Source organism: Centruroides vittatus, unplaced genomic scaffold (assembly GCF_030686945.1).
Source record: "Centruroides vittatus isolate TY-2023 unplaced genomic scaffold, ASM3068694v2 contig_1788, whole genome shotgun sequence".
NCBI classification, from domain to species: Eukaryota; Metazoa; Arthropoda; class Arachnida; order Scorpiones; family Buthidae; genus Centruroides; species Centruroides vittatus.
This window is the reverse complement of record NW_027121095.1, coordinates 693857-716783: the sequence shown is the minus strand read 5'-3', so window position 1 is coordinate 716783 and position 22927 is coordinate 693857. Positions and strand designations below refer to the sequence as shown.

The 22927-nt window shown below is 33.8% G+C and overlaps 1 protein-coding gene and 2 long non-coding RNA genes across 5 annotated transcripts; 1 reads left to right on the top strand and 2 right to left on the bottom strand.

Annotated features, from left to right (window-relative positions):
• Window positions 1-774: 774 nt before the first annotated feature.
• Window positions 775-15697, bottom strand: crp (cropped). Of its 3 annotated transcripts, none has more exons than XM_067263613.1 (5): window positions 15466-15697; window positions 13003-13168; window positions 8313-8484; window positions 4234-4463; window positions 775-3852 (listed from the first exon to the last, which is right to left on the bottom strand). In XM_067263613.1, exons 1-5 carry the CDS (start codon window positions 15555-15557, stop codon window positions 3256-3258), a joined length of 1257 nt encoding a protein of 418 aa, XP_067119714.1. In that variant the 5' UTR covers window positions 15558-15697; the 3' UTR covers window positions 775-3255. The 3 variants fall into 3 exon arrangements, with proteins under 3 accessions (XP_067119714.1, XP_067119715.1, XP_067119716.1); XM_067263614.1 differs by lacking the exon at window positions 15466-15697 and adding an exon at window positions 13308-13882; XM_067263615.1 differs by lacking the exon at window positions 15466-15697 and adding an exon at window positions 13257-13275.
• Window positions 15698-17733: 2036 nt separating this feature from the next.
• Window positions 17734-19375, bottom strand: LOC136969456 (uncharacterized). The gene is made up of 3 exons (XR_010879829.1): window positions 18270-19375; window positions 18033-18207; window positions 17734-17940 (listed from the first exon to the last, which is right to left on the bottom strand). It is a non-coding gene; the product is annotated as an uncharacterized lncRNA (long non-coding RNA).
• Window positions 19376-19735: 360 nt separating this feature from the next.
• LOC136969454 (uncharacterized) lies at window positions 19736-22272 on the top strand. Its single transcript, XR_010879828.1, has 3 exons — window positions 19736-19855; window positions 20001-20056; window positions 20140-22272. It is a non-coding gene; the product is annotated as an uncharacterized lncRNA (long non-coding RNA).
• Window positions 22273-22927: the final 655 nt, after the last annotated feature.

Here is a 22927-nt window from a genome sequence, read left to right as displayed (position 1 = left end):
TAACATGTACTATTCACTTATTTTATAACCTCATGGAAAAATAATAGCTCTGAGAATTTCTGAAAACATCAAAATTTAACTTTGGTATCTTTTTCCATTGGATTTCTCAATTTATTATTAGCTAATTCTATTTCCATGTTTTTCGGCAACATTGATATCTAAATTTAAATATGAAATTATCAATGTACTTAAATTTGATAAATTTAAGTGTATTGTATGCAAATCAATCTAAACTTCCAAGATAATGAATTTGTTCGACCTTGAGATTTTCAAACTTTCTGTAAAATATGCAACAACATATAAATTATACTGTTGGTTAGTTGCTATTTTCAAGTTTATTTCCGTAACTTCCTTACGCTTTATTTCTACATAAAAATCCACTTTTGTTGCATCATTTTTATTGAATTTCCAAAATAAGATTTGTTTGAAGCAAACTTAAATTCTAATAAGATCGGCTCAAATAAAATTAGCAGCTACTACCTTTGGAATTAAATACCAACTGGTTTTAAAATTGACTTTATTCAAATGTAAATTTTTGTATCTGCATTACTGAATGGTTCCAATGTATATAAATCTGGTGCAGCATAATTTAAGTAAACTATCCTAGTAGTTAGCCAACATGTCTTTAATAATATAAAGAAAAATTCCAATTGATACTAACATTATAATAAAAATATATGTATTATTAAAGTAGAGTATTATACAGAATCTGTTTAATCTTCTGAGCATATTGAAATAAATGACTTTTAACAAATAATAAATGAAAAGCCAGTATAGGTTGCACCACTTTTTATTTCAAGGCAGTGAAAGACAACAGACAATGATTTTACACAGATAACATTTGATCTGTTACATCAGTTCTAAACCGGAGAAAATTTATCAATATAGGAAAAGTTTGAATACACAGACAGCGGGAATCAAGGAAAAACAAAAGAAAAAGAGATAAAACACTGCCAGATAAACAATTACCACTAACTGTACAAGCTTTTTTCTTATTTTATTATATGTAGTACCAGTATTTCCATTGTTGAACTATTCTAATTAACTTCACAGTATTAAAGGATGCATATTTATATAAATCCCATTTTGTATAACTGGTGATATCAACCCTGCAAAATTTGCAGCCCAAATATCATTTTGAATGAAGCACCTGCAAATTTAACCCCCCATAAATACAATGGTTAATTACCAGACCAGTTTTTTGATAAGTGAAAAAACGGGCAATGCAAAACAGTTAAAAAACTTTGTAAATAATACTAGTTTATACAGACTGATAACAATACTTATTTCTGAATGAATTTGACAACCAAACATTTTACTATTGTTAATTATTTTACTGTACCTGATTTTGAATACTAGTCTCTGTACACGTTGACACATATTACCATTGAGAGAGATGTAGAAAAAACACACATTTTCATAAAAAGACATTAAAAACAAAATAACGCCTTCTATCTACGTAAACGTGCACACACAAAAAGTACACACAGCTAGGATTTTTTCATCTGCGCATTTACATGCCAACTTCAGAGTAAACTGAATAGATGCCAACTCCAATATATAATTTTTTCTTTATATATATATATATATGTATATCTTCCATTCTGTATAAGCTGCAATTTTTAACATAAAACTTCTTTGGCACACCATCCTAGTTGAGAGGAACTTACAATGAATTAACAATGTTTACAAATGACTGTCAAAGTTATCAATGTCAGCCACAATGCACTGATGCTGGCATGTATGTACTTAAATGAATGGACCCATTTCACCCTATTTACGTTTAAAAGCAAAAAATGCCCTGGGGATATACTTTAAAATAATTTCACCACTTGACAATTCACAACAGACAGACTGCTCTTTCACACAATAATCAAAAATTCTCATGACACTTATTTTGATTCCCTTTAACCGCTTTCCAAAACAGAATCTTAGAAATTAATTTCAAGTTTTTTTTCCATTTTATCACACATTTAATATCCAAATGTGCCATCTACAAACAAAATGTAAATTTGATTTGTTTCTATCTTGTACTATACTAAACATCAAAAGAACTAGGGATCTCACTATTAACTTTTGGTCCCTTACTTGGTCACAAAAACAAAATTTTTTTTTTTAAAGAATCATAAGTGAACATTAGCAATCAAAATACAACATATAAAACTGGTGAAATCAGTCCATTCTTTAAAATCATTCCACAATTTAAAAAATCTTTTTAAAATTAATCACAAAACATCTTTACAATTATGTATTAATGCAATCCTATACAAATCAATGGCATTTTTTTTAATGGAAAAACAAAGTACTATTGTGCTTTCACTTTACAACATATGAAAAAACAGCTTAACTGCTGTTCTTGGATACATTCTTCCAGTTAATTTTTACATATCAGTTTGTACAAACACATGATATAATGAATATAATTAATGCAAATCTCTGTTGCCTATCTTTGGCTACAGACACTCTTTGTAACAATTGACAAGATTATTTACTAATTCACAACTGTTATGTTTTAACTATTTCAAAAAGAAAATAAATAACAGACGTCTTTAAACTCCTCTAGACTATTTTTCAACTTGAACACAGCCTACATTATGAGTGCATTTGTGGTACAATCCTCTTCTGTTCTTCTAAATAATGTCTCAACCTAACCTTATACGAACATGATATTTACAGTGCAAAAAATGAGGAGGATGCTTCCCTGTTTGTCTTACATAAAATTTAGTTTAAAAATGACACTTAACACAATGAAAAAATTCAATGTATATATATATATATCTTTTGTTTTTAACTTGTTATTAAACTTGACAGGCAATATATATATATATAAAATGTGAACTAGTATCAGGCAACAGTGACAAGCCACTTTGCTTCTGCCTGTAGCCAGTGAGAGACTGGGGAAATTCCAAATCACATTTTTCTTTTTAATCATTTTCTAAAATTTTTTGTACAAAATACAGATGAAACTTGTTCAAAAATCATATTATTAAAAATGATCTTTTTCTTTCTTTCTTCCTCTCTGAATCTGAGGAATCGGACAGGGACTGCATCGGTAGGATTAGAAGACCATGTGTAAAGCACCCAGGAACTGAAACATTTTATCAAAACAGAAATGACAGTAATGGTTATATTACACCAGTGGGTTAAAATGTCAAATGATTTCCAGGAAGAGAGAAATAACCTCAGGAACCTGGTGGAATGAAAACCCACTGAAACGAAGATGAAAATGTGCAGAAATGGGAAGTGGGATTATGATTAAGAATGTGTAGCGACAATCACACCAGGCCGTGATTGGTTTAGAAGAGGGAATTGGATGACCTGTTGTCTGATTGCATACTCTGAATTCCCTGCACTGATAGACCTTTGGTGTTGCTCACTGGCTGTACTGCTGGCATGCAAATGAATTACGTGGTCTGTATGACCGTTACTTTCACAACTGTCTAAAGGTAGATTCAGTAATGATACAGTTTGAAGTTTTAATGGTTCAGAGTCATCCTGAAAGAGATGATCTCCTTCTAGGTGACGTATGGCTTCGACTATGGTCTCCAGATTCTGACGAGAAGTGCTGGCAGGATAGATATGAGAAGTTGTCTGTTCTATGTTGTTTGCAGGTGGAGGAGATTCCACAGATGTTGTACTTGTCGATGTTATCACTTCAATCATTTCTGAGGAACTAGTATGACTTCTTCCTGATAAATCTTGAGGTGCCTCGGAAGCCAAAGTTTCTTCGGAACTGTTCTGTGGGGTTGGTGGTGTTGCTATTTCTCGTTTTGGTTCTGTGTCACTAAGTGGAAGCTGAGACTGTGGACTGGTTGGTATTTGCTCAATGGTGACTTGTGATGGAGATTCACCCTAAGAATTGCAAAAATTTAAATTATAGATAATATATATAAAAATATAAACTATTTACTGCAATAGCTAAAAATAAAATATATTACAGAAAGATTTACATTAACATTAAAACAATAATCAAATTAAATGTAATGTAGACACTATTAAAACCGTATTAAAAGTTTTTTTCGATATAATTTTTTTTTTCATATTAATATTTTAATTTGAAATCAAAGTTTTATAATTTAAGATATATTTTTTCCAATAAATACATCATTATTTTTTATGTACTGCAAAATTTTTTACATTGTTTACATCTTTAAAAAAAATTATCTAAAACTTATCACATTTAAATTATTTCAATTTTTCATCAATAAATTGTGGAATCTGCTGATAACTTACATCACTTGATCGATGTTGATATTGCAACTGAACCTGATGTGTTATTTCACGAATACGTTCAGGATAAAGCTGAGCTTCTAGATTTCGAGTTTGTTCCTCCATCATCATTCTTAAACGTCTTTCTCGATCTAATTGCACTCTTAATTCGATCATTTCTCTACCTAAATCATCTATGCTTGGTTCTGCACTTGATGGACTGGTAGTTGGAGTGGGCAGACTTTCTGATGCTTCTATAAACAGACATAAATTAGATTAAATTGTTCATTGCTAATGTAACTATTATTATGGTATTGTTACTGATAATCATTATATTCATTGTAATTTTATTTTAATTAAATATATTCCAAATTATTAGTTTATCTACATAAAAATCCATAATTTAACATAATTTTTGATGTTAATATTACTCTTTATTCAATCCATTATCTTCTTAATGATTCTAGATATAGAGTAATTTTATGATACAAAAAATTAACCTTTATACATTTTACTCATATATTGTACTAGCTGTTACCCACAACTTCGCCCGTACGGATTTTGCAAGCTAACACCATTTATATTCAGTATTTCAACAACCATAGTAATTGTTATATAATACCTACCACTGAGAATGATGAGAATTGCCAAAAATCAAACAAACTGCTTCCAATTTGATCAATTTTCTGGAATGTTTACAATCGAACCAATATGCAATAACAAATTTGAATTTAAAACAGTTCGAACATTTGGTTAAAAAATCGAAATACAGTAGAGCATCAATTATCCGACTTAATTGGGGACTGGGGTTGGTCAGATAACTGAAAAGTATGAAAAAATACATTATTAGTATAGTGCCTGGTATATATTAGTATAGGCCTGGTTTAAATACTAGCCTCCCTTTCATAGTCGAGCCAGTGTTGCCAGCTAAAACATGCAAAAATTTAACAAAAATAATATTAAAGTAGCCAAGACGTAGCCAAATATTGTAGCGCCACATCACTAGCGGACATTTGAATTTGCCGACTAGAACGCGGTCAGTTAATCGAGGGTCGGATAATCGATGCTCTACCGTATATAAAAATTTTTATAACAACGCCTGAAATGTTATCAATTTAATACACTTAAGTAATCAATGAAGACTAAATGCAGTTAAAAACAAAAAATCGCATCTGAAATAGAAGCCGTTCTTCAGGTTAAGCTTTAATCCTCTCACTCCTCCCCCTGCTGGGGAATTTCCAAAAATCCCTTCTTAGTGTGTGTTTTCGTGATGTACCCTAACTGTGTACCAAATTTCATCTCCTTAGGTTCAGGAGTTTGCTCTGGGTGATGATGAATCAACCAGTCAGTCAAGACAAGTAATTTTATATATTTAGATACATAAAAACTTACACCTTCATAAATCCAGCAACAAATTTAATAAAAATTAAGAATATTTCGACCAGATTCACCGATCTTCCTCAGTTACAGAGCATGAGGAAGATCAGTAAATCTGGTCAAAAATGTTCTTAATTTTTATTACATTCGTTACGGATTTATAAAGGTGTAAGTTTTTTATGAACTATTTACCTCCAGTTATCTTTAAATTTCATGGTTAAATTGTATACATTCAATACATGATCTAGAAACAAAACTCTTGACTGAAACATTGTTAGCTCTATAATTTGTAATGAAGCACTTAATTACTGAAATTCTATTAACTTTTTGCATATAAAAACAATACAAAAAGTTAGCTAAAACAGATTGTTTACAACACAGTTATTATATTTGTTTCTTATAAACAAAACCAGTGATGAGCAACCTTTCCAGTATATGGGCCACAAGCAAACTTTGCAGACTTCCAGCACGCTATATACATTTTTTTCCTATGGAGTTGATTGGTTTTAAGCCTGCTGAGTGCCAACATATTTGATAACCCCCAATAAACTAGCTACTAAAATAATGTATGCTAACTAGTAATGTATAGTTTATCATCATTTTTTTACTGGTCAAGTTTAGTTTGAATCATTAATCATCATTAGTATATCCCGCACAGTATCACCTTTAGTATATCCCGCGTTTAAAGCGTATCATAAGCTTAAGGAAACAAAAAACAGGAAAATAAAATTATGCTGACTGTCAGGGCTGCAAGTTGCTATTGATTGGACTAAACCATATTTTCTTTATGATCATTGTCATATCCCAAATATGTTTAGATACAAATAATTAATATTTAAAAAATGTAAAAAAATTATTTAAAACATTTTCTAACTTCTAACATAACATTACGCACTGTAGACCCTACACAATGCAGGTCAAAACAATATGAAATCATTTATAACATGATGAAAAATTTTGATTCCAAATTTCACAACTTTCAAATTTGATAGAAATTATTTCAGCAAGAAAAAATTGTTTATTCTATTATCATATCTTTCTTATCTGTAACAGTAAAAATACATAGTCCTCATGAAGACTATGCCCATATTATTTCATATCTACAATCCATTGTATGTACAGTACAGTACATATGATCTTTTTTTAAAAAAAAGAAAAATGCAAATTTAAATGTTTCTGGAGATCAGCACTGCTTACTTGAAAACACTGATATGCAAATATGTTTCTTAAACTCAAAGAAAGAAAGAAATTCTACTTTAGTTTAATAATATTCATGGAGTGAAATATATTGTTACGTTTAAAATGCTTGAAAAAGGGAACAATTTAAAGTAAAATATAATTAGACAATTATAAAACAAAAACTAATTATACTAAAACATAATATTAAATTCTACACAAATATGTGATTATTATCAATTGTGCAAATTTAATAAATCAGAATTTAAATGTCAATGCAGTTCAAGCAATACATATGATTTAATTATCATACATACCCTATATATAAAATTTAAACAGAAAATTTATTTTTCAATGAAATAAACAAATAGAATATTAGTACAATAATACTATTCAAGAATCACCATTACATTTGAACAGGTTTTTTATCACTTCTCAAAAAATGAAAATTTTGTCATACAATATACTAAAACCCTAGCAAATACAAACTATCATTTACATAAAATATAATTTATATTTAAATCACTTAATATTCATAGTAAAATTAACTTTTTCTTATTTACTTCTAAATGCAGCATATTTCATAATGATATCACACAAGTGGTTTTAAAAACTTCCGTTTTTGTAAATAGTAGATATAAAATTGCAATTATCCAAACAGTTTTTGAAAGAAATGTTAGAATGATGAAAAATAATCCAGTTTGTTTCCTAGTTCAAAGTCTTATAGTTATTTGTTTATAAATTTAATATTAGCTGAAAGAATGAAGGTTCTTGGAGTAGTTACAACAGTTGGAGCAAATATTAATTAAAAATTATAATGGAAAGTAAAGCAAAACTGTGCAACTTATCGAAAAAAAAAAAAATAATAACAGTAATAAAATTTTTAAATAATAATCTATAAATGTCAATATTTTTACGAAACTGTACAAAAGTCATACATAGAGAATTTAACCGAATTAGCAAATAGTCTAAATTCCTGCTTTGATGATATTTACATTTGAAGGAATTGCAGATATGTTATTGAATATTACAAAATTTGTTGCATGATATATTTAAAAATTAAATATTAAATTGCAAAGCAGAATTTGAAATTTCTAGGAAATATGTACACCAAATAAAAAAATTATCCTCAAACATTTTAACTATGAAGTTCATCATCAATAATCCAAAAACAATCCAAATGTAACTTAAAATAAAAATTAAGAATTAATACCACATTTTCAATTTTATTCTGAGACCACTTAATCAAAAATCAACTGGGTAATAATAAAATTTCAAATATTTCGCAAGAAAAATAGTCAATACCTAAATTAGGTTTTATAACATTTGTAATGCTTAATTTTATTTATGCAAGAGCTAATATTAAGCCATTGAATTCTTAAAAGAATCTTATCATGCAAATCGTATTTCATCAAACATCAATAACGAAATTAAAATTTTATTCATAAAAGTTGAATATTCGTTTAGTAGCAACATACAGATTCATTGTCATGTTAGTTAACCGGCATACTTCAATAATACTTTATAGAATAGTTTAGAATCTTATTCACCTGTTTCGGCTTTCCGTCTCTTTGGGAGAGGAGAATCTGAGCTGCTCCCATCACTGTCTAGGTTCATCTGAGTATTCAGAATTCTTTTCAACTGGCAATTCTGAGCTAATAATCTAGTTTTCTCCTGTTCTAACTGGTAGATGTAATCTGCTGTATGCTGAAGAATAGCAGCCTGAAAATAACATTTTATATCATCATCAAATGATTCATTTTCATAATAAAATTAACCAATTTATTTATTTTATTGAAATTAATCATTGTAATCAACTTAGAGAAAGTGATATAAAAAAATAAAAAATTGTATTTCATCTGTTTAAGATTGCAAAAAGCAACGCAATACAGATAGAGCGTAAAAGTGTAATGACATCAGGGTCAAGCCACAAGTTTCTTAAGTTATGTTAAGAATTTTAAATCTTAAGATCACAGCACTAACAGGTTATAAAAACTTCCTGACCCTTATCATCAACCTCACCAAATATGCATTACTAATTCAAAAACTAAAAAAATATATCTATACTATCCATAAAAACATGTAAAAATCATCCATAAATTTAAATTTTACAGCATTTGTCATTTCTCAAAAAAAAAAAATTTTTTTTAATTATTTTTTTAATTTCTTAAGACTGTACTATATAAGTTGTTATTAAATCTATATTACTTAAATATAAAAACTGATATTGGACTCATTTTTAAATCAATATCTATTAGAAGAGGAATTAGATCTGATCCCAAAGTTACAGGAGAATGTATAAATTAATTGATTTTCAATATATACTAGTAGTATATATAATCTACATAAATACTTTAACATAATTTAATTGCATTTCCTATTTTTTTTTGTTTTTTATTTAACAATATTTATTATTTTAGAAGTTAATTGATATGTTTTAATTGTTATTATAATTGGTCATTTGTTTTGGTTGATTACTATTTATTTTTCACACAATATAAACAATATGCACTAAGAGTAAACTATATTTAAAATTTTGATGAAACTGCTCACTTCCACAAATTGTAAAAAGTACAACTGAAAAAATTAAAATAGAAAAAACCAGTAATTTATTATATAACATTATATATTAAATAACAACACGGTTTCAGATTGTACCAAAAAATTATTATATTTTCATATTTAGATAATTATACTCGAAGCAAGATAAAACAACAAATATGTAAATTTAAAGGAAATAAAAGATATTTAAAAATTTCTTCTATAATATTGAAAAAATATATTCAACATAAAGCTGTGCCAAAACAACTCAGACATCCTTAAGAAATTGACTGGACAGGGCAAGTTTCAATACCCGAGACTACAGACACTTCTAAAAACAAAAAGGTATTTTAACAGATACGGACAAGTTTATTGAAAGAATGCACATAAGCCAAAAAATTTGCTCTTCTTTAATTTTTAATACTTGAAATTCATGTATACTTTCCACGTTTACTACATAAGTAATTAATAAATCGTTCACCTAGTCCACTACAATCTAAACTGTCGAGACCTCTCCCCGGAGAGAGATCCAAAATAGTAAAGATAAGATTTAGTTCCACTGCAAACTTGGTATGCTTAATAAATACATTTAACTAGCGATTTTTTTCACTATATTGATTTCCTTTTCAGTTTTGTACTTTGTCAGAATTTGCAACAAAATTAAAAATTATAATAGCTTCATGTATGAGAGAAAAAAGATCGACTTATTATTTTTATAAACTTTTTAAAATCCAGAATACACTTCCCCAATTCTTAGTGTCAAACGTTTATAGTGAAAGATTTAATTCAAGGAATCAAGAAAAGAAAAAATAAGAATTGGAATCTAAACAAATAATATAAACATTAAGCAAACACGACAAACGTGAAGGGGACCTTCGACGACACGCAATCACAAATCGTATCCCTCCCTCCCGACGAAGTAATAATGGCGGAGAGAAAGTGATAAATTTTAATACGGAACGACTCCATTAGAAGAGGGGAAGGCGGAAAATCCACTAAAAAGCCACTCGGAGTTTATACGGGCCACGTCGAAGGCGAAACGTGTACCTAAGAGTCGGAGAGAATGCCAAAAGCCGAAAGGGCGACAGGTGCGCACGGCGCCACGGGGAACGGCACGTGCCGACGACGGCGACGCAATCGCCGCCCGGGACGGCCGGCGGCGTAACGCGATTCTTCCTCCTCCCTTCCTGGCCCCGAGAAACGGAACCGGCGCCAAATGCCGAAAGAAGAGAACCCCGCGCCCCGTCCCCGGAATTCGGGAGGAGGAAACGAGTCGAACGCACCCCCTCCCAGAAGGATCCGCCCAATCCCGGGACACTACCGATTTAAAAAGGGTTCCGGCTTCCCCCGGGCGGCGGTCACTGCGAAAGACGCCCTACCCGGGAGCGCCGTCATCGATCGGTAGCCGGAGGAGGCGGCGGAGACCGTTTGGGGCCATTTAAACGATCGGCGGAAGGACGACAAAGGAAAAAATGGCCACCGTCGAACGGGCAGCAGACCGCCCATCCGCTGGAAGAGGCTACCAAAATAAAAAGGGAGGGCCCCAGCGCCCGAAAAGCTTCCACGCGGCAGACGACCGGACGCCCGTTCCGTCGCGATAAAGACGACCTGGAAAACTTCCAGTCTGCCGAAGACAGTCGAGACGGCATTCGATCTCGGCCTCTTTTTAAACGGCAAGAAATTCCCGGTCCGATGCCAACGTGACGCGCGACCGGCGCAGCGTCGCGCCCCGAAGGGAGACCGAATCCAAAGGCCTCCGAGCGGGCCTGGCCAGAAAATCGCGCGCCTCGTCCGCGCGCGGCCTACTCCGGGCGGCGCTCTCTCGGACGAGCGAAGGGTGAACGGACCCGCGTCCTCCCTCCGTCTTCTGGCAGCCGTCCTCTTCTCCGCTTGGCCGACTGCCGACGCCGCCAGATCGCCGCTTCTGTGGCGGAGTTCCAAGGGGAACGACGCGTCCGAGGAGGAGGCCGTCTTCCAACCCAGACGCTATAATTGGATATTAGCGCGTCGGACGTCTTTGACGCGTGACGACCGATGGAGCGCGACGCGGGTAAAGGCGCCCGGTGCGGAAGGTACACCGATATACCGGGACGAAGGAACTACACTCGGAAAATCTCGTTGGCATTTTATCTACCAGAGTCTAATAACGCAAAGAATTTATCCCCTCCGGGTCCGTCCAGTTTCTGGGGGCCTATAGGATGGACGACAACGGGCAAAAGAGGGCAAATTCACTGCGCCAGTGACGTAGCTTACTTCCATCCGGCATTTGCTCCAGCTGTACAGTACTTATTTTCCTCGGTCGTAACCGGAAAGGCCCGCCTCCCATTCGGTCGGGCCAATTTAAGCAGACGCCGCCATTGGCGGAGACGGAAGCGGGCCTCCGAAAACCTTTCGAATTGAGCCGGACGCCCATCGATCGTTCCAGACCCCGGGCGATAACGGCGCCCGAGGGGGAAACGTTGGCTATTGTCCGTAAACAAAAGTCCGGGGTCCGGCCCGCTTCCAAATTTAATTACGGGTGGGGAGACGACCGAACGGTGTCGGTTTTCCGGCCCATCGATCGATCACCCGATTCGACGGCCCAACGGCTCCCCGTGGGTCCTAGAAAACGAAGATCTCTTCGGGCCGGCATATGGAAGAGTCGGGGCCCACCCCTTTCCGACCAGGCCCGCCCGCAGCCTTCTCTGGAGACGGAGGTGGCCTTTTTTAGTCCGACGCGGCGGTGGGCATTCGGAATGCCGATCGCACACGTGGCGATGACTCATCCGGTCGGCCGGTCGAACAGCTGCCCGGGATCGAGTGGCAGACGGCCTAGTTACGTCACGCCATCCGTTAAACCTGACAGATCGCCCCGATAAATAGCGCCCGCTAGTATTAGTTAAGTAGAAATTCGGCGAAATCCAGAGCGGCCACGCCGCCTGCCAGGGGGACGGAATGACGCGTTCCGGTAACAGCTGACGGAAGGGCGGTCGGGTGGCGTGGGCGTTCGAAGGACGAAAGGTCGTCGCGCCCGGAAAATCGCGCGGCGCGACGCGGAGATTTCTGGTATTTGAAAGAAAATGAGTCGTGGTTTGGAGGTTACAATGGGGAATGCCTCCGGCATTACCCCGTATTCGACGATATCGTCTGCCGGCCGTTCGTTCCCGTCTACCTGGATGGGAAGGTAAATTCCTTTCGTTAGTCGCGGCCTCCCGTCCGCCGCCATCTTTCGACCTCGACCTTTAATAAAGCGGGAACTATCCTTTCGGAATTCCGTATTAGAACCTCGGCAGCCATCGATTTTCGCCCGGCTGAGGACGCGAAGGAAGGAGGTGCTCGTCCTCCTCCCGGCGGCGTCGTAGACGCCTACCGGCCGTAACCCGAGATAATTTCGTCACTATTATAAGAAACCTGGCCGAATGCCACCTAGGTCCGGAAAACGAGCCAAAGAGGCCATTCTCGGTCCGGCTCGCGACGAGGAAAAGACTATTGTCGCGTACCGACGCGCGTGCGGCCGCGACGCGACGCCCTCCGCAAAATCGATAAACGGTCGCTATGGAGACGGCCGAAAGACGCGTCGCTACCGGGCCGGAGGAGGGAGGGCCGAAGGGAGACAGAGGCGCCACGTGCTATTCCAGTCTGGCGGGCGTCTAGACGGGCCGGGAAAATCCGAAAAGGGGGCCCGCTCGCCCGAAATCCCCAGAAAATTTTGAGGCTCACCTTACTCAGCTTCTCTCCTTCATGGTGCGGCAGCAAGGTCCTGAGCGACTGAAATCCCGCGTTGATGCTTTGCATCCTCCTCCGCTCGTTGCTGTTGGCGATTTCTCTTCGGATCCTCTTCTCCTGTTCCATCTGGGTCTTGGGCGAAATGGGCCGATTGGCCAACCTGTGGGGACAGATCGCGGAGAATGAGAGAGAGAGAGAGTGAGAGAGAGAAAGACAGAGATAGAAGAGAGAGACGGCTATTACGCTACCGTCGACCGCGGCCGATTATCAATTAAAGAAACGAAAGGATGTTTACCGACCCGGCGGGACGTTTCATTACGTCGCTGCGGGGACGCGGTTCTCTGACGTCAGCGGGGCGAGGAAGCGTCGAACGACGTGCGAGCGCCAGGCCCGACCCGGCCGAGAAGCCAACCGGCGTTATCCGGCCGTTCTACCGCTACTGTGGCCGAGTCGTCGAGAGCGTGGCGCCGTGGATCCGCCGTTGCGGCAGCTGATCCGGCCGGGGGTTTTGCCGACTGTTACGAGATCGTTAACAGCTGCCAGACGCCGACCGAAGACGTGTCGGTCGGGCCTCTGGCATTTTGCCAACTCGTCGCAGCCATGATGCCCGGTGTGGACGAATGGCTGACGTGCAGCACACAAACGTGCCCTTTGACGGAGTGTCGCCAACCCTTCTTCTGTCCCTTCCTACCATTTTCTATCGACGGTGGATACCAAATATTTAAGTCACCTGGTGAATTAAATGAGCCGATAACCCGAACCGAGTCGCGTTTTCCTATATTATACAATAGCTCTTCAATATTCAATACAGCACTTCCTAAATATTGATTCAAGATCATAAGTTTCTGCTTCTTCGGTAAATGGAAATTTGAAATTAATTAATTACTTAGTCGCCGCTTTCTATTATATACATATAAGCAGCCAATGGGCATATTTTGATAAACAGATTTTTAAAAATATTAAACACTTAATTTTGAATGAATACAAAATTCATAATCGAAGAATTATTGAAAATTATCCACGTCAATTATAAAATTTTAAGTTGAAATTTTGGTGTGTACGATAGAAAATGTACGAATATAAAAAACTGCAAATGTTGTTTTTGCCTCCAGTCTGGCTACACTTTTACTTTATCCGTTAGGAAACTTGATTATATTTTATTAAATGTCTACTACTAATATAATCTGCGAGTGCACAGAGTCCGGGGTTTCTTTTTTGATCCCTCGAACTTGGAAAACCAATATTCTCGAGTATGTTTCCGCTGTTTGGAAGGGGCCCGTGCCGAGTCGGCGGCATTTAAAAGTGAAGAATCATCCGGTGATGTGTCGTTTTTGATTAATTGCTACATTTCTACAATTATCTACACAGGGAAATTACTGATGATGAATTGCAAATTCTCATATACTCCGAACACATGACGATTTTCGAATATGTAGACTATTTGACTGCTATGACAATTTACTTAATATATATTAACAACATAGCCAGCAAAATAAAATTGTGTAAAAAAAAAAAAAAACACGAATATCTAAACGCTATAAAATCTCCCAGATACAGAACAGTTTTCTATAAGAGTTGAGAAGTTGTATACATTTAAAACCTTACTAAATAAAAACCTGGCAAACTGATTTGTCTACACATGACTGTATGTATTACTTAATGCGTCTCATTCACATTATTATATTCATAAAAGTTGAATAAGAAGAGAGAAAAAAAGATGGAAAATTTCCTGTGAATGTCCTAAATAAATACAAACCCTTCTAGTTGAATTACCAGTGACTGTCCTGTTTACTATTTGTACTAGTTTTCCAGATGGAAAACATTATAGTTAATATTAATAACAATAATAATCATATAAACTAACTATAAAAGAGAATAAACTTACAATTATCCCTAAATATATTTCTTTTTTTTTCCTTTTGTCAAAACTGAAAAATGAGGAAGGAAATTCGTAAATATGGCAGCACCACGTGATCGCAACAGCTGTTGAGGCCTTTCAGCACCATGTGACATAGCAAAAATCACTATTTGCTCTCAACAAAATGATTTCACGTCGACAGTAACCTTTCGTATTCGTATTTAACAGCTAATTACGATTATAAATTAATTACATTTTCGAATAATTATTGTTATAACTCACAAAGCCAGACGTGGAAGCGCTAACATGAAAAATATAACGATTCCTATGCGACTTTTTCATTATTAATTTGATATTTAAAAAATTCTTAATTTAATTCTATATAATTAATTAATCTTCGTGTGAATATTAATTATATTAAAAAATATATATTTATAGAAATTAATTTTTAAACGCGATTTAATAATTATAAGTGGAATTTAAGTTAAAAATGGCGCCGATGCATTTATTTTTTATATAAATACGGTTTTTATTCAACGGTTAGCATCCGTCTGCGTGTAGAGCTAAGCCTAGTTAGGGTTCGCCATTGTCAGCCTTACCTGCATAAGCTACCGATGACTTCTTCTTCTTGCCGACGAAATTCGTGCCCGATTCTTCTCTTTTCGCTGTTCCGATGATATATTGCCATCATCCGAAGATAGTGACGTTTAAAAACGAATCGTACGGCTGATTTTTATCCGTTTTTCTACTCAAAAAAACACTTTTAAATTTGCCTTATTTACAACGCCCAACAACACCTTGATTCACCAAATGGCTGCGTTTGGCGGGAAACGCGTGGTCGACGCCATTCGGTATCAATCCACGTTTGGCGTTTATATAAACGGGCGAAATGTAAAATATTACTAGTTTTTGTCGACGTAAAACGTTTAATTTACTTATAATCAATAACGTTTTAATATTTTATCCATTATACGGTGGTTAAATTCGACGGTAGTTTGGGATTACGTCGCCAGGCGTAGTGATATTTCGGTCGTCAGGCGGATCAGCTGTCACGCGCGGGAACGTTGGTCAACGCGAACCAGCTGTCTGTCGAAACAGTTGGGAGAATTTGAAACGTCTGCTCGTATACATGGCAATTTTTAATTACTCGTTTCGTTAAATCGATCGAATTATAAGAAATTTTACTACCAAACTCCAACTTATTCGAAATCGAAATGAACTTTTAGTACGTACCGCTTCCATATGTAAATCGAATAGCGTATGTTATCACCCACGTTGAAATTCTCTATAGTATTTTACTACGTCTGGAATGCAGACGAGGTCACGTGATATTCGTGGGGAATCCAGTTTTGGCGGGAACGTAATCAAGGGTCTTCGCTCTCTGAATCGACTCGATTGATTTTTTTTCCTCCTTCGAAATACTTTTTAAAAAGTTCGACTTTGTTTTTTAAACGGCGTCGGAGTAGGAGATAAGTTACCATTGGGCGCATCGAAAACTCGGAAATTTCTACGTTCTCTTGTAAAAACTGATTTAACAAACATTAAACACCAGCGAACGCTGCGGTGACGTAATACTTAAATATTTCCCACGGTAACTACAGTACTTTTCCTTTATTAATAATTCCAATCAAAATGTTTTATTTTATTACATAAGATCGACATAATGAGGTCAAAGAATAATAATATTCAACTTTCGCGAATTAGTGCCAGGGTTTTTTCTCTTTTTTTTCTTAATTTTATTATTATTATAATTATTATTAATTTATGTAACTTAGAAGTTTTTCAGGTGAAGAAAAAAAAATACATACATTGTGCAACAAATTTATTATTATTATTATTATTACTATTATTATTATTATTAATGGTAAGTAAAACTTTGTTTTCAATATATATAATTATAAATTTAATTATATGCCAGGAAAAATAATAAAATTTTAAAAGCAAAATTGATATAAATGATGCTGACATGATGATGATGCTCTATAGGGATGCTGATGTGATGCTTTTAAGTGATGTTGACAAGATCATATTGGCAAAACAATGTTATGTAATTTTAATAAGAACTCTCAATATGTTTTCTTTACCAAATAATACAGCTTTATTGAATACAAAATTACAAAATATGTGTTGAAAGTTTACAGGCAATGATTATTATTATTATTACTTTTTTGCTGTAATTACAAATACTCACTGTTATTTTCTTTAGCTTCTTATTCTTCTGTCTGTAAAGTCAAAATTTTTAAGATGTTAAAACTTTTTTTACCCTGTTTAATTCTGAAATTTGACAAAATATAACTTAAATTCATCTTTAATATTATATGCTAACATTTCTGTTTCATTTTTTAAATATTTAAAGTGGAATTAATCCTATAATTTATCATATTTGAATGAGTAAATTATATGTGAAAATTCTCCATCATCAATTTTAAATCACTCTTTCTTTGGATTTAAAAATAGAATCATCATTTGATATTTTTTACTCTATAATTATACTTATCATTGCCTTTTAGTCTCACTTGCTAACATTTATCACACTTTATTACTTTTTTTTAATGTGTCAACTATTTTAACATCCTATTTAAATATTCAATTAGGGGAATATTATATGTTTAACCTGTATCCTGTTGAGAGTTTATCAGATTCTTAATCTAGAAGTCTCCTCTACCAGATACAAGATAGTACAATATGACAGACTTCCGCATTTACTGATAAAATCTGAGTTAATTATCACTTTCTGACTTCAAAGGTAAATCTTCCCACAGAAATTACATTTTTATCAAATGTAACTACATACATGTGTTTGTTATATTTTATTGTTTATTATACTTTGTATGAGATTTGTTTCTATAATTTTACATGCGTGGGCTTTTAAACAGATATAAAATTTTATATACAAGTATAATAAAGTTTACTTGCATTTTCAGAATTTATTATTATTATTAACCTTTGGGTTCATCATCCAAATCATCAAGCCATTTATCCCTACTGGAATCTCTTCTAAACAAACAGTTTTCCATCATTATGTTTATGCTTCAGTTGTTTTCAAATTTGTACTAATAAAGCTGTAATTTTATCTACAGGTTACAGATATTAAGAGAAACAATAACTGTTAATTAATAATTATAGTTGTTAAATTATGTTGAAACAAGTGAAATTATTTAATTACTTTTTAATTATTTTGATCTCAATTAATAGTGGAAATGATTTCTAATGGGTAATGCACCTGATATTTTTTCTTTTTAACTAAATTTGCTTGTTGAATTTCTTTTTTTTAATAAAATATTTAAGAATGGTTGACTCTCTTTTATCTTCTTGCAAAAATAGATCACTGCAAGAAGTCACTGAGAAAAAAGGAACCTTTGTGAAAACAATAGTCAAACCACACAAACACTTTTAACAATACCTTTCTCTTAATACAACTTGACAGGTTACTTCTGGATAAGCAAAGAAAATTTTTTGCACTTACAATATTTCTTTTGGTCTTCACTCGTTTTGTTTTATTCTTGCTCTCCAAAATCTATTCTTTTCTTTTGCTATATAAAGCTTTTTTATAGAGCTTTTTGTGATGGAAAATATACATTTAATAACAATACAACTGTACGGGAGAAAAAAAGGTTCCTGTCTCTTTGAATATATTTCAGAAATGGGCCTCTTAATTATTCGAATACATTAATTTGCTTAATTTATTTTTCATTAGGGCCTCTAGGATTATATCAGACTTTATAGTAATGATGATTATTAAGAGAAGACAGATTAGGAAAAGTTTTAAATATAAGATTGAAGAGATTCAAAAGTTGATAAAATATATTATGAAAATATACATTAAAGATTATGATGATGTAACTAAAGTTGTTGAAATTAACAACAATTAACAGCTAGATAGTTTTCTATCAATGTACCTTGTTAAATACTATAATTATTGCTTTATAATGTATTGCTAGTTACTGGTTTAGTTTTAGTCTTTTATAAAAAATAAATAGAATTCTGTATCAAATTTTTAAAAGGTTTCTTTCATTTATTAATTGCTACTGTATTAATGTAGACAAACTCATTTCTTTATATTTACAGTATTTATTAACTGTTTACATTTTTTTTTCTCTTTTTCTTTTTGATGTGACACATTTGTTTACATTCTTTAACTGAGAGGTTAAATTTCACTTTTTTTTAATTCAAGCTTTATTACAAGAATTCAGTTCAGTCATAAAGCTTCTTCTCATAGCAATTATTAAGAGATTTAAAAACTGGGCTAATGAACACTTAAATGAATCCATATATTTTATATCATAAAAATAGGTCTAGATAAGCAAAACAAAATTTAAATTAAATTAAAATTTAGGCTACTGAAATTTAACATTCATAAAGCATGAGAGAAAAACAATTTTATATAAAAATTAATAATAATGTCTTTTGACAAATATTTAATTGCAATTTGCATAGGTTAGTATAGAGGTCTAACTATAATAAATTTGTAAGAGTAACAAATGTAATTTGTGTATGGCCCATATTATCTAGTTGTGTCATCTCTTTAATTTAAGTGGCATGAGTCTTACAAACAAGTTTCCATATTAAATGCAACATTCTCTACATTATTCAGATTAAATTCATTTGCATTATTTTAACATACAGCACCGGCTACAGTCCTTGGGTCTTTATGTGGTTTTAATCTTTTAAAAATCTCCCATAACATAACACAATATCGTGTATGACTCATACAGACTGAATTTAATTATTTTTATATCTTTCGTTGGCTAGGAGCAGATTTGATTTTCAATAGGTTCTATAAACAAGCTTGTTAAGTACTGGAAGGCATTGAATCTTTTCATAACAATTCTTGTTTCACAGATGATTTTATTCATTAACAAAGTAAAAATTTCAATTGTTTAAGTTGATTTTTATTAATTCCGTTTGAATAATACAATTAAAATTCTTCAAATATAATTCTCTGCAGTTTTATTTAATCTAATTTACTTCCTGCAGCTTAGCTTAAAGGTGTTTTACATTTATTAGAATCTTAAGCATGTCAAGTGAAGTGATGAAATCTTATTACTATGTTTAAACTTTACATTAGCATTTTTTATTTTTAATAAATCCTATGCGATTAATATAAATTTTATTACTTTGTATATTTTTCCAGCTATTTTCTCCTGAAATGAAATACCAGGAAAATTCTTTAGATAGACAAGTATAAAGGTAAAAATTTATAGCATTTTTTAATATTATGCTTGGTATGTTTGATTAATATTTAGAATAATAACAAATACTTCTGTGCGTAGAAAGGTTTCTTAGACGAGACATTCGATCGTCTAGTCGGCTAGACGGTGTAAAGGATACCCACCTTGATTTTCTCAAGAATAATCGCAAAAAAATTAATAATAAAATTAGGAAGATACGAAAACAAAAATCAATGTTCGCTATTCATGTGATAAAACCTCGTTTTCTTTTCTTAATAAACATATTTATAAGTTGTTATTAACATTTATTAAATAAATTTTAAAAAGTTACATATCAAGTATACCGAATAAAACTTTATATAACGAAATTAATTTTGTAATACTGTATCGTTTTTTCCGTACTACTATAATCGTATGCTTATAGGTGAGTCTAGCAAATATGTAAGGACGAAATATTATACGTTCATCGATTGCTTAACGTGGTGATCTGTTCGTTATAAGATTTCGTGACGGATCAAGATATAACGTGACGTTAAAAGAAATGACAGAAAAATCATCTCTCCCAGAAGTATATAATAGCTTTTTACAATAACCATGCGAAGTGAACAAATAAAAGCTCTATAAAGAGTTAAAACTACCAATAGTCATACCGGTCTACTTCCACCTTGCGAAAAGTCCGAAAAGTGTCACGCGTCACGAACTGTCACATACCATACACACGAAGTGCACAGCCTACTTGTGCCACTTTCTTCTACCAAGGCGCTGTTTGCCCTGTACTCGGGCGAGGGGCCAAATTTTGGGAGATCTTTAAACCACACCTGAGGCAAACCAACACAGCGCACCTGGTTTAAAAATTTCTCTCTACTTATTAGACTTTGAAAAATGGTGATTATGTGCACGTAACTCACAATGAGGAAGCAAATTTTTAAGAAAAAATACACGCGAATGACGTCGCAGATTATCCTATCAAAGTATATCGTAATATGTTTTACATAACAAAAATTAGAACGTTAAAAAATAAAAATTAAGCATCGGTAGAGATTAAAATGACGATAAGAATGAATTGATAATATTTTAACTTCTCGATTTATAAAGTTGCTATCAAAGGTTAAGATCTGTGGCGTAACAATGCTATTTTTACAGTCGAACTTTTCTGAATGGGCAAATCTGATGGCTTGTTTATTCTATAATTAATATAAGTGGGATGTTTTTTGATTGAAGAGGTTAACGATCTTGCTTTTGTTCTGGTTATCAACGCCCACATCCCCTATTGTCGGGGGGAATGTATTATCGATAGATTTGAAAACTAGTACAAGCATATATATATTTTTAAAACTAAATTTCTGCTTCAAATACGTAATTACAAGCAAAACTTTTATAGGCCTAATCGATTTAGTTAGGCAGTAAAACATTTCCTTTCATCTCAACAAGCTTATCTTCACCTTCCAGCTGCACCAGACCCAATGGGAGCGTGTTCAAAATTGAACATCAACTTCTCTCCAGTATTTTTAAATGGTGGAAAACAAAATCAGTCTGCGAGTGTGTGTATGTGCGTGGGTTTGTTTTTTCTTTTTAATTACTGGTTTGGGTGAAATTGTAACTGTGTCTGCTGAACTAGTTTCTGAAATGACGAAAGTAGGACTGGCGTGCATCGATCTGTCCCATCGCGGTCATTCTACGGAAGGTTTTGATATTAGAGAAAGCAACGTGGAGATGATCGTTAAAACACTGACCGTAAAAGTCCTCTATGTGGGCGTAGGCAGAAAATTGGTGTCGAGTTGTGTAACTCGTACACGCTAACGCTTCGCGACTCGATGATGTCATACCAAGGTTGATTTCTAGTTTTTTCCTTTTTTTTTTATATAATAAAACTGTTTCCGATTGGCCAAAAATTCTATCTTGACTGCCTGGATGAACTGAGAGCTTTACTATAACACAGGTGCTACCAACCGTATTTTTGTATTAGGCAAACAATTGAGTAAACATGTCTTTCATTCTCTGGCTAGGTTACAATTATCTAGAAATGTCTTTTCTCCTGCATTAAGCTTCAATTAGCTAAATACGTCTTTACTCCTGCACCAGACTAGCAGTTAGTAAAATAGCACTTCAGTCCAGTACTAGACTACCAATTGATAATGAAATTGGCCCATTCATACATCAAAACTAACAATTGCTAGGTAGAACAAGTTCAATTTCCTGTACATAAAACAGCTAATTTATAACACATTACATACATAAATATCCACTCATATTCTGTATTATATTATTAACGAAGTATCAACTGAATATTCAGTTTTTGGTTTCAGTTAAAATTTCGTCTCATTGTTTTACTAAGCTTCAAATCAAATAAAAAAACGAAAAATTTTTTAACTTATGAAATGAAGATTAATGCAAAAATGTAATTGGTTTTTTTATACAGTTTCATTGATAAAATATCATTCATGCTTTTGGTTCTAATAGATAAAACATCAGTCTTAACCTTCTACACTAGGTAACCAGCTGATAAAACAACAATTATACAGTACTTCCTTGCTGTACTACTACAGTATTAAAACGTTAGTTTCATTCATAGGTTTCATTCTGATTAATACCTTATGCAAAATTATCATCAAAATATCAAATTTCATTCATGTTTAACGTATAATTCCAATAAACATTATTTCCAATTTTTGAAATAAGCTACGGACGTAAAACACCATTCCCAACCCTGCATTTTCAGTTTTATTCTAGCTTTTGGGTGTTCGAAAAAGGTGAAATATCAGTTCTAACTCCAGAACTAGACTACCAATTGATAAAATGCCAGTTTCAATTCCTGCACAAGGATACCAATTGATAAAATATCACTTCCAGCTCTGCACCAATTGGTAAAGTTATCGGTTTCATTCTTGTT

Excerpts from the sequence above, each read along its gene's own strand:
- crp (XM_067263613.1), bottom strand. The coding sequence starts at position 15,557 with ATGATGGCAATATATCATCGGAACAGCGAAAAGAGAAGAATCGGGCAC. Across the intron at positions 4,464-8,312 it reads GAGACGGAAAGCCGAAACAG|AAGCATCAGAAAGTCTGCCC; the intron begins GTGAATAAGATT and ends GTCTGTTTATAG. Across the intron at positions 3,853-4,233 it reads ATCAACATCGATCAAGTGAT|GGTGAATCTCCATCACAAGT; the intron begins GTAAGTTATCAG and ends TGCAATTCTTAG.